At 34.2% G+C, this 13,284-nt stretch overlaps 1 protein-coding gene across 1 annotated transcript; it reads left to right on the top strand.

Annotated features, from left to right (window-relative positions):
- The first annotated feature begins 487 nt into the window (after window positions 1–487).
- Window positions 488–1,656, top strand: LOC105959133 (uncharacterized). The gene has a single exon (XM_012983180.2). It carries the CDS (start codon window positions 556–558, stop codon window positions 1,627–1,629), a length of 1,074 nt encoding a protein of 357 aa, XP_012838634.2. The 5' UTR covers window positions 488–555; the 3' UTR covers window positions 1,630–1,656.
- Window positions 1,657–13,284: the final 11,628 nt, after the last annotated feature.

The following is a 13,284-nucleotide window of genomic DNA, read 5'->3' as shown; positions in this document are numbered from 1 at the left end:
ATCACCGGTAAGTTTATTTCTTTTTTTTTTTCTTTTCTTTTTTAATTTCTATTTTTATCCATTTGTTTCGATTATTAATTATTCTATTCGTAGTTGGTAACTTGAAGATTTAATTTTGAAATATATATTATTTTTTAATTTATTTTTGTTAATTTGGTATGCAAATCATTATATGAAAGTAATGACTAAATCTAGAATCAAGATTTATCAAATGAGATGCATGCATAATTATGCAGTTGACTATAAATGGACGTAGAATGCCCTAATTCAAAATCAGATTGCCAAATCCTATACTCAAATTTTCTTTTAAATGAAATGTTAAATTATCGTTACCAAAATAAAGAAATAAATCTGTAAATCGAAATCAGATTAAATCATATCTCACACAATTTAATGATGAAAAAAAATCCAACCTAAATTTTATTTCCCACAATTTCACTATAAATACCCCACAAACAAACGTAGAGCGCATACACACACAGTACACACAGAGCAAAGTTTCATTTCATATACAGAATAATTCTCTGCAACTCAATTCTAATTTTCTATTCAACAATGGCGGGCAGGCAAACGAGGGGGCGACAGAGAATCCCGATCAGGCTGATCGAAAACCAGGACGATCTGTACGCCACCTTCTCTAAGCGGCGATTGGGGCTTTATAAGAAGGCGAGCGAGCTGAGCACGCTTTGTGGTGTGGACATTGGTATAATTATCTTCTCCCCTACCGATAACCCTTTCTCCTTCTTCCATCCGTCAATGGAGTCGGTCATCGACCGATTCAGGAACCCCAATCAGCCCCTCAGCGACTACGCGCGGGTGGTTGAGGCGCACACACGCGCCCGGATCGATAACCTGAACCGGCGGCTGGACGAGATCCATGAGGAGAAGGACCGCCTTAAGGAGAGGGAGAAGGAGCTCGACGAGATCGACCGGAATCGGCCCAAGGGGTGGTGGGAGGAAACCCCGATCGAGAGCCTCTCGCCCGAGCAGGTCCAGGAATGGAAGGCGTGGTTTCGCGCCTTCAAGGTCAAAATACAGAACCGGATCTCGGAGCTCAACAACATTGGAGCTTCGACTTCCGGTGCCGCCGCGGCGGATGCGGCGGCGGTGCCGCCTCCGCCGACTGGAGGCGAGATAGTTCCGGGCATGTTTGCTCAGAACTACGACTTCCCTCCGGGGCCGTCGTCGTCGTCTGACTCTCCGGTGGCATTCGGGGATCACCAGTTTGCCACCACACAGTACTACAATGCGCCGCCTTACACTACGGGCGGTGCTAGTGGAAGCGGCGGCGGAGGACAGTACTTTGTTACTCAGGCGGGTGAGGGGCCGTCTGGTAGTGGCAGCGGGCAGTTTTCTGTCCCGTACAATTTTGGTGCTCCTACATTTGGGGCGGAGGGTTCGTCGGCGGCGGCGGCGGCTGGAGGAAGTGGCGGTGGTGGCCAGTTTCCTCCGATGCAGTACAATTATTTTCCACCACCGCCGCAACAATCGGATCATGATAATCAGAATCAGGATCCGACATCTGCTACTGTTGGAGAATATTCCATACAGTATAATTATATTCCCCGGTGGGGGCAGGATCCATCTTCTGGTGGAGGAGCCGGTCCTTCCCACCGTGGGAATATTTAGTTTTTTTCTTTTTTTTTTTTTTTTCTTAAATAAAATTTAATGTGTTGTATAGTTTGTTTGCATTAATTAATGCATGGTTTTTTTGTTGTTGTTAGTTACTTTTTTTAACGTATAAATAACTTGCATGGTTTTTTTGTTGTATTAATTAATTACTTAATTAATTATTGTATGGTTTTTTTAACGTATAAATAATTATTTGCATTTTGAGTGTGTCTTTGTTATCTAAAAAGTTCCTCTAATTTTATTAAATAATAATTATTAATTTATCAATTAATTAATATTTTACCAAATTAATAAAAATTTCGTAGTCCAGAATTTATTTAATTTATATGAGTTAAATTGTATATAAATATTTGAAAACATGTGTTCGGCTTTAATAACAACCAAATTAATTATGAGGAATAAAAGTGTCAAGATGTTATTGTGAATACGAGAACTGAAGAGAACAAATTATTTATATCACGATGAACCGGTAATTAGATGGGACATATTACAAATAAATCCATTAATGAGTACTTATTCATAAAGAGATCCAGACAAAAATCTTCTTTACCAATAAGTCCACACATGGTTCAGATTTTTGTAAAGGACTAAAATAACCCCTCATACTTTAATATGCTCCAATTTCATCATTAACTTAATTTAAACCCCAAATTTCACAAATTATTCAATTTTGACCCAAATTTTTTTTTCCCGCCGGATTCCGGCGTTGACTTTTCAACTTTTTTTTTCTTCCAGATTTTTTCGCCGGATTCCGGCGTTGACCGGCGGATTTTTTTTTTCTTTTTTTTTTTTTTCTGTAACCTTTTTTTTTCCGTTTAAACAACAATATTGCTGTGATTGACAGTAATATTAACTATATTACTGTTAAACACAGTAAAATTAACTAAACTATAGTTTAACACAATAATATTGCTATATTAATCTCTAGCACATTAATATTAACACAACAAAACTCATTATTATTGTGTAATAAAGTAATATTGACCGTTCAACAAATGTAAACATAATAAAAAAAACCAAACGAATTAATATTACTGTGAGTGACAGTAATATTACCGTCAACCACAGTAATATTACCGTCAACCACAGTAATATTACAATAATAGACAGTAATATTTTACGTTACTCCGTGAATAACTCAAGCAAACAAAAAATCCAAATAAAATAATAATATTGATGTGGTTGACAGCAATATTACTATAACAACAGTAATATTACCGTCAACCACAGTAATATTATTGTGTTTACAGTAATATTACAATAATAGACAGTAATATTATTACGTTACTCCGTGAATAACTCAAACAAAACAAAAACCCCAAAAAAATAATAATATTGATGTTGTTGACAGTAATATTATTGTGTTTACAGTTATTTTACTATGAACGACAGTAATATAATTACGCTAACTTGTCAACAAATCAAAAAAAAAATAATAATAATAAAAAATAAGAAATAATAATATTACGTTAATTTACTGTCAATGACAGCACAATTACATAAATGTAATGTCAACAGCAGTACAATTACGTTAATTAATTATTATTGACAGTATAATTACGTTAATTTATTGTCAGTGACAGCACAATTACGGTCAACGTTTAGCGGCGGACGTGGAAAAACAAAACAAACCAAACAAAAAAAAAAACTTAAAAAAACACTAAAAAAAGTCAACGCCGGAAACCGGCGAAAAAATCCGGAAGAGAAGAAAAAAAAAAGTTTTGGGTCAAAATTGAATAATTTGTGAAATTTTGGGTCTAATTGAGATTAAATTAAGTTAAGGATGAAATTGGAGCATATTAAATTATGCTCCAAAAAAAAGTCAAAATTGAATTTTTTTGGGCAAAATTGGATTTTTGTGGACAAAATTGATAAATTGGGGTTACAATTAAGAATTGGGTATAAATGGTTGAGGGTAATATTGGGATATACATGAATGTTTCCTTTAGTTATAATAAATATTAAAGGGATGGGCTTATTGGTGAAAGAGATATAGCCCCTAAACCTAGAATAATAAACATGCTTGGTTGGGGACTTATGCATAAAAACCCCAATTAGATGTTATATTCGGTTATTTACATTTGGATGACTTCAACCGTAGAAAATTCGTAGATCTATATATAATCAGAAACACACAAAATAGCTGAAGGATTTTTTTCCTTTTGTAAAATATTTCTTTGTGATAAAAACTATATTTTTTAAATATGTTGATGATGCATTTATACATGATTTATTTTGTTTGAAGGGTGCAAAGTGCTATTAACTAAACATTAAATACACTTAGAAATGCAAACTTAAGGTCGGTGATTACGACTCTTTTGCCTTCAGAAGACACATAACTGTCAATTTTCTCGAATGCGGTTGTGTGAATCTAGAAAACTGAGCATAACTTCTGGTAACGAACTTCTTTCTTATAAACCATTTTTTTGTGTTTGAAACTACACTTCAAAACTTTTTAATTATATATGTAGGCATGGGCTATATTTTAAAACAATTCTCCTCTAAAAAATCCGCTTTGTGAAACTAATTGACGTATCGAGAAGTGTTCCAATGAATAATTCACTTTGCACATAAATAAACAATTGAGCTTGGAGAAGTCCACTTTGTGAAACCAAACAAATCACCTTATGAAATACTTACAGTCTGGAGAGACGAGGGATTAATTTAAATGATAGGATGATGTCTCCCTAGAGAATTCTCTTGAAAACAGAATTGCTAGAGATTATGGATATTACTCACCTCAATATATAGTACTTGATAACATTAGACATCTTTCGAGGCGCATAGTTTCATTCAGAGGGCAAATTAAAATTATTTTGTCAAACATCTCTTCATTAATGTGGAGTTTTTCGAGATAAAGTTCTTTTATATGCTTAGAGAGTATCTTGTGATCTTCAATAGTCAAAATGAATCTTCTCACACACAAATCTTTGAGAGATTCAGCTTCAAAGACTATAGATGGCAAATGAACCTATCTGTATCAATTCAAATAAACTTTGTTACACCCATATTTTGAAGTAATGGGATCCATTTTTCAAGAAACAAAACCGATTCTTAATCATAATTGTAGCACAACCTTTGATCACAATACCGTATGTGTTACACTTACTATGTTTAATTTAAGGATAAATTACACCCGCACCCCTGAGCTATATTAAAATAACTTTAAGGTCCCTGTTGTATCTGTAATTACAATTACCCCCTAAAACATTGTTAGAAACTCTAACAGGTTAATGCATTGGATACGTTGTTCCGATAAAATTTTAAGGGACTATTATTTTCAGCAAGTGGTGGAGACAAAATAGAGTTAGGGGTGATTTAAGAAATATTGGGGGAACCATCTCACCCCCTAGCTCTATGTTGTCCATCACTTACTGAAACTAATAGTATGTTAGAACTCTATCGGAATAACATATCCAATGCATTATCCCGTTAGAGTTTCTAACAGTGTTTCAGGGGGTAATTGTAATTACCGATACTACAGGGACCGTAAAATTATTTTGCATACTTCAGGGGTGTATATGTAATTTACCCTTAATTTATTGATCCGTATGTGGTTACATAGCCACTTCCTCAAAGGTCCATTTGTAATTTTATTGCTAAAAGTTAATGTTGGACCCAAATTGATATTGTAGTGACTTGTGGGAAGTTGTAAAGTTAGACAAAAAGATAACTTTGACCGTTAGTGGGAACTATGACATGTTTTGAGAAATTATTAGAAAGTTCTCAAATAATATGATATGAGAAATCAAAAAATAAATACTTAGATATGTAAGTTTATAGCGATTCACGTGTATAATAATGATGATTAGAAAATTAAAAAAGAATTTTGTACTCGATATCTTTTATTTTGAAAATTAATCGGATAATGTTAATTATTAACTCCATCTCATATAATATGTTCTACATTATAAAACATCAATATGTTATATTATTTTACTTGCTTTTAGAATTCAAGAAGTACAAAAATTAATTATTTCAACCTTGTAAGTAAATAAATGCAATTATTTCAAATTTATAAGATTTGAAAATCATATCAAATATATCAATTCAATAATTCACTTTTAAGACGGATTAAATATTTGTCACAATTAAGTCTTGTATATCCCCACGTGATAATTATTTCAATAATTCCTATATTAGCACTTGAGCAGCGAGTAAATGATAGCATCTGGATCGGGTTTAATTCCAGTTTATGAGTAAACTAAATTGATATACATGAATTTTCGCTTGATAGAATTTCAATAACTTTCTGCAAAAAAATTGCCATTTTTTATATTTATTTTATACATAACTTATATAAATAAAATATAATATTATAAGAATCAAATATTTTATCTTCTTAAGTAAATGAACGCAATCACATTCACTAGTAAATTTTATGGTACTCTACAATAATTCACTTACTATTCAAACAAACAATTCCACATAATTTTTACTCACCAAAGAAAAGTTAGATAGGTCACTATTTTATTGGAAAAAACAATAAATAATTTTTGCCTATTTTGCCCTTACCTTGTAACTACCCTAATACTACCATTGTTTACTCATTTCAAAGGTCTCGAATCCTGTCTATATATTGAACGCCCGTGACACATCAGAACTCATCACACACACGAGTAAGAGGCGTAAGAGATATTGAGTTTATGTGAATAAAAGACAAAGGGTGAAAATAATATAGAGTTTGAATCAAAGGTAAAACTCGAAGATGGAGAAAGGAGGAAGCTCAAACATAGAATATAAATATACAAGAGGAGCACGCACATCTGGTACAACTGCACTCAATTTTTCCTGCAATTCGATTTTTAAGACTAAATCCATATGAACAATGTGCATAGATTTGTTTTTTTTTCAATTTAATTTTCACATTTCTCATTTGCAGAAGTAAAAATCAATTGTTAATTTGCTAGATTTAGTTTTAGGATAGTCGATCTTCTATTAGCTAATTTGGTGCGATTTAAGTTCACAAATATTTTTGATGCTAAATGGATATCTTTGTGTTAATTAGATAAAACATGATCTTTTGCCGCTTTCGTATATAATTCTATTCTTATTTCTTTTATGCTTGATGAGCAACGCCTTATTTAATTTTAATTTCTATGGTACTTTTTAGAAGAAAAAAAATGGTCAAACATAGAAAACACATTAATATTAATTATTTTGATTTTGTTCATGTACTAATTGGATCCCAATTTTCCATGCTTTCACTTAAATCCAACACGGTGTAATTAGTTCCTTAATTCAATAAAAAAAATCACAGTTAATGACTGGTCTTTATTTTATCACAAAACAAAATGTGACCATATGGATCAAATTATAATGAGTTCTTAATGTGGATGAAATTGGTTTCGATCGATGAAAAAGGGAAATTTAAGTCAATATAATCTTAATCTTTTTAAGGATGCATCTCTGTTTAAATTCAATTATTATGTTGCATATATCATTTATCGATACACGTCATATGTATATACATATTAAATAAACTTCAACATAAAACATACAAGTAAAAAATGTTACATAGTATAAAGAGTGTGAATTTAGTGCAATTTAAGTGAACTTCTCGTGCGTTTTACACAATTTGTTAGCTATTGGACAAAAATGAATAAATTCACACCAATATACTTGGTTCTTTGTACGCGATAAAGATAATAGAAATTGGTCATAAAACAAGACCAAGAAATAGCAGAAAATTGACTAGTCAATTTAATTTATAAATGTACTTGAACATGTTTGAGTTTTTAGTTTGTTCTACGTACTTATATATTTTTGAAAAATATTGATTTTTTATTTATTACATTGCATATATAAATCCTACATTGCATTCATGTTTATATTTTGTTTAAATACATATAAACTGTGTATTTGTATTTGAACTATATATAACGTTTAGCCAATTATATATTCGTGAGTATATATTGAGATTACTATCATTGTGTAAAAAGAAGATAGAGTGATAAGATTTCCATTAAAATATGTTAATAACCAATTATCATTTCAGTAAATAGTCATCCGGGAAGGGGGTGCCGCCCGTGCCGCTGCTACAGCCACCAATGCCGCCAACATCGCGGGCGCCCCACTGAATCTCGTTGCTGAAGAAGTGAACCAAGAGCAGCAGGGCTTCAAAAAAGACGCAGACGAGTACATGCCGATAGCTAATATCACCCGAATCTTGCGGCGCATCCTCCCCACCCATGCCAAAGTCGCCGACGATGCCAAGGAAGCTATCCAGGAATGCGTCTCAGAGTTCATCAGCTTTATCACCGCCGAGGCAAACCGGCGGTGCCGCCGTGACTACAGGACAACAGTCACACCAGAGGACGTGCTGGCAGCAATGGCCTCTCTAGGTTTCGACGACTATTTGGAGTCACTCACAGTTTTCCTCAACAACCACCGCACGCAGCAGGACCCCGAGCGTGGCTCTAGGAATCAAATATCGCAGTTTGTTAGGCGAGATGACGGGGTCGGAGTTGGCTTCCTTCACCACCAACAACCGCAAGGTGCTCCCACGGTGTGGCCGCCGCCACCACCACCACCACTGGCGGCGCCAACAATGGGGTATTATGTCCCCTTACCGCCACCTGTTGCTATGGAAGATGAGGAAGAATTTGGTGGGCTGCCGAAGGTAACAAATAAATTTGGTGGTGGAAAAGAGTTTGACCCGTTTCAGTAGTTTGAAATATGATAAAATGCACTGAAAACCCACAAACAATTAAAAGCTTTTTTCTATGGTTGTTAAGTATTTTTATTTTATTATCCTTGTTGTTAAAGATTTTTTGCTACATGCATATATTGACTTTTATAGATTGGTTGAAATTGATACTATACTTTGTGTCTTTATAAAAAATATCAACTAGATTTTGGTATAACAAACTAAAATTATCAAAATTATACTACTTTAAACAGCATTGGTACAATATCGTAAATAGTGGTTAAGGTAATGGTATGACATTCTCTATACTATAAGAACAAAGTACAGTATTATACAATGTAATCAATATCGCGATACGTTACGATTTCTATAGAAATGATTACTCGGCATATGTATCGATCTTCTTCAAATATTGGTAAATATCGCACGATATCGTGATACAATAGAATATCACAATACTATACGATATCTACAATATTTTATTGTGAGGATGATTTTTGCGCTTTCCAACACATCTTGGGTTAACTTTGAGCGATTTTTACGACATTGTGGGGAGATTTTGTGTGATTTTAAGCAAAATGTATTGTGATTTGTGCTATTTTTAGCACATTTTGGATGATTAATGCGATTTTCAACATGATTGTTTTATTACACTTGTGTTTGGATCCTTATTTTAATTAAGGCAAAGAAAAAATAAATTGATTCAAATAAATTCTACTATTGTCCTCATCAAAATCAACAAGTTTGTTCAAAATCACAAAAATCAAAAGCAATTTATATTAGCATAGGTAATAAAATCGACACTAGCATTCGTCCTATAGGTTATTTAATATTAAAACTTTAATTTAGATGTTTTTGAATGAGTGGTTTGAGTTTAAAATATTAAAATTTACATGCTGATTGTATTTTTATTATATAGAGATTACTTTTACTATATTTTTAATAATTAGTCAAACATCTTACGATACGATGGGATATGTTAAGGAAAATTATATGCGATATATTTTCGATTTGATAAGATTAATATGCTATTTTATATCATAGTATAATTGTGTTATTTGTTTACTCTTTTTCATACTATTTATAATTTTATTCTATTTTTTTGTTTCCAATACATTGTTTTAACGTATATAAAGTTTTTTTTCACTTTCCTATATTTTTTTATTTCCTACAATTGTTATCTTTTTGTTTATTTATTGTATGTATTTTGATGTTAATTATAACAAAAAAAAATAATTAAATAAGAGTTGAGTGGACTTTAAAATTAAGTTGTACGATTTACGAAGTCATTTGCAAGACAATGATAAGAAAAACTTGACAAATTTAATATAAAGAAGGGCAGAGTACCCATGTACCAATGTATAAAATATCTCGATAAAATAATGCTATACAGTTGGTATATGAAAGTGGTCACAAACATTGATCTGTCTACCAAATTAACTCATCCCTAGATTTTGATATCCCTAAAATACAAAACACAGTTGTTAACCAATAGTGAATTAGGGCAAGAAGCCCGACTTGAATTTGAAAGACTTTAAGAGAAATGTTTGAACTGGAGGAGTAGAATAGATCACCTTGGCCTGGTGCACTTTTTAAATGACGAATAATGTGATGGAGAGCTTGCATGTGCCATGTCCTTGGATTAGACACAAATTGACTAAGACAATGTGATACAGCCCAGTTATGCATCGAAGTTACCGCTGAGCTGGCCGGAGTGCAAACTCCAATTGTGCATGCTGATGAAGATGGTAATGAGATACACGAAGATTATCATGCTCCTAATGAGTGCCATGAAGGTGTATCTTCGAGTTTGATTATTGATGGAGTTGGTTGTACCAATGCGACTAGTTATACTTCAGTGGGAATGTTGAGTGTATCAACTTTGGAGTATTCTAGGCCATATGAGCTACAATTGTTTGAAGATGACTGTGAAAGATGGTTTTTATATGCTCCTTTTTATATATGTCCGGATTCGAGGACAAATCCTTTTAAAGAGGGGGAGTATGATACGATCCACACAAGCTCAAAGATGAAGAATTGGAAGAAGCGCAAGCGTACGAGTTGAGAGGCTATTCGAGTTATCCTTGGAGAATAAAGGTTTGAATGAAACTTTTGAAGAGTTAATAGTTTGGAATTGGAAGAAAAGAAAAAGGAAATTCATCGGACTAGCCGAATTCCATGCATCCGAGATTCTCGCCTATTTCTGGCAGTTTTACCATGCGGGTTGTAACTCTCTCATATCACATCCAATTTAGGTGATTCGAATTGCTACGGAAAGTCAACTGGAAGATATAAAACTTTTATGCTTTGATCCGAGAGATATTCGAAGTGGAATAGGTCAGAAATCGAGCTTGAAGTCAAGACACGTGCATAGCCAAGTGTCTACTCGAGTTATGAAGAATGTTCGTGTCGTCGACTTGATGTTTGGAGTTTAGATTTTATTAAAATACGTTTTTATTTTAGAATTTATTATGTTTTTATTATTTTAGAGTTCTTAATGGTTAGTATTTGCTTATTTATTTAGTTTCTTATTATACTTTAGGTAGGAGTCCTTTTCCTTGTGAAAATGGAGTCTTTTTAGACCTTATAAATAGGTTGCCACTTTAGCTTATTTTAAAGGAACGAATTTTGATGACTTAATTGAGAATATTCTCTTTGGTTCTTTAAGAACTCTTCGAACTTATCGGTGGATTCCGTTTTTTCACCCCGACTTATCAATCGATCTTTCACAATCGATTGTGACGTCTTTTCACATACCAAGGTTCTTGCCTCTTTATAGGCAACGAGTCGCAGTTCCACCCTTTTGAATCCTTGTTTTTGGATGTTTTCGATCTTGCTTCCGCGTAAGGTATTAGGGTCTCGTAACAAGTTCTACGTGGTTCGTATCAGTTGGTAACCAGAGCCAACATCCAAAACAGGTTTCACCTATCTTTATTTTTTGTTGTGTCTTCTAGTATATCTCATATTTTCTTGAGTTGTGTTATTTAGAGTCTTCGTAAGAAAATATATATACAAAAAAATTCGAATATTTATTTTTTGTTTAGATTTCTTTTCAGCCAAGTTAGGGTTTGTTCGTGTCAAAAGAAAAAAGAAAAAAGAAAAAAAAGTCGAATTTTGTTCTTGTTTAGAGTTCCTTACAGCCCAAGTTAGGGTTTATTAGTGTCAAAAAAAAGAAAAAAAAATTGTTTTGATCATGTCAGAGAAGGCCGGTTATAAAGGTAAAAGAATTGAGCAGCGTAGGATGTCGTCCATGGGAAAATGGTTTCAGGAACTTCAGGATTAGATGGAATGAATTGTTACCCAACTAAAGGAACTACGCAAAGATCAACATGTTCGAGGGCCATACGTATGACGTGATGTTCACCAACCAGTTATACCTTATCCTGATAAAGAGGTAGATCGTGATGGAAATTTTTGTGTGAACGCTACAAAATCAAGGAGGGAGAGTATGAGACGAGGGTCCAGATTGGAAACTTCGAGCCGAGGATATTTTGGTCGAGAAAGAGATGGCGTAGATCGAAACCTTAGCTCAATGAAATTGACGATACCATCGTTTCAAAGTAAGAGTGATCCCTAGGCGTAGATTCAATGGGAAAGCAAGGTTGAGCACGTATTCGATTGTAATTACTATTCCGAAAAGAAGAAAGTGAAGCTCGTCGTCGAAGCGTTCATTGACTATGCAATTAGTTGGTGGGACCAATTTGTCTTAACTAGGCGGCGTTGTGGCGAACCACCAATTGAAGATTGGGAGTCCATGAAGGCAGCTATGAGAAGGAGGTTCGTTTCTTCCCATTATTATTGGGAATTGAAGATGCAGAGCTTGAGGCAGGTTACTAAGTTGGAAGAAAGGAGTTCATCGAGTTTGAAATCACATAGGAGATCTTCAACGAGCCTAACGAGAGAACCATTACAAAAGCCCAAAGCAGAGGAAATTCTACGAGACAAAGGAGACTACGAGCAATTGATAAGAATGGGTGATTCTTTATCGCCACTTGAAAAGGAAGATACTCGTCAAGATTTTGAGAAACAAAACACTCAAACTGATTTGGGAGTTATTAATGAGCTAGTTGAGGTCGAGTCCAAGGGAGAAGAAAATTGCAAACCCACGCCACCAGTTGAAGAAAAAGAAGGTTCGGATTCGAGGGCGAATCCTTTTGAAGATGTAGAGAATGATACAGCCCAGCTATGCATCGAAGTTACCGCTAAGCTAGCTGGAGTGCAAACTCCAATTGTGCATGCTGATGAAGAAGGTGATGAGATACACGAAGATTATCTTGCTCCTAATGAGTGCCATGAAGGTGTCGTATCTTCGAGTTTGATTATTGATGGAGTTGGTTGTACCAATGCAACTAGCTATACTTCAGTGGGAATGTTGAGTGTATCAACTTTGGAGTATTCTAGACCATATGAGCTACAGTTGTTTGAAGATGATCGTGAAAGATGGTTTCTATATGCTCCTTTTTATATATGTCCGGATTCGAGGACGAATCCTTTTAAAGAGGGGGAGTATGATACGATCCACACAAGCTCAAAGATGAAGAATTGGAAGAAGCGCAAACGTACGAGCTTGGAGAGGCCATTCGAGTTATCCTTGGAGAATAAATGTTTGAATGAAACTTTTGAAGAGTTAATGGTTTGGAATTGGAAGAAAAGAAAAAGGAAATTCATCGGACTAGCCGAATTCCATGCATCCGAGATTCTCGCCTATTTCTGGCAGTTTTACCATGCGGATTATAACTCTCCCATATCACATCCAATTTAGGTGATTATAATTTGTACGGAAAGCCAACTGGAAGATCTAAAACTTTGATGTTTTGATCCGAGAGAGATTCGAAGTGGAAGAGGTCAGAAATCGAACTTGAAGTCAAGACACGTGCACAACCAAGTGTCAACTCGAGTTATAAAGAATGTTCGTGTCGTCGACTTGATGTTTGGAGTTTAGATTTTATTAAACTACGTTTTTATTTTAGAATTTATTATGTCTTTTTGGCCCATTTAATGCT

The sequence above is a fragment of the Erythranthe guttata genome, chromosome 11 (genome assembly GCF_056151865.1).
Source record: "Erythranthe guttata isolate IM_541 chromosome 11, IM_541, whole genome shotgun sequence".
Classification (NCBI taxonomy): Eukaryota; Viridiplantae; Streptophyta; class Magnoliopsida; order Lamiales; family Phrymaceae; genus Erythranthe; species Erythranthe guttata.
Note: the sequence above shows the minus strand (reverse complement) of the source record. Positions and strands in the feature narration are given on the sequence as shown.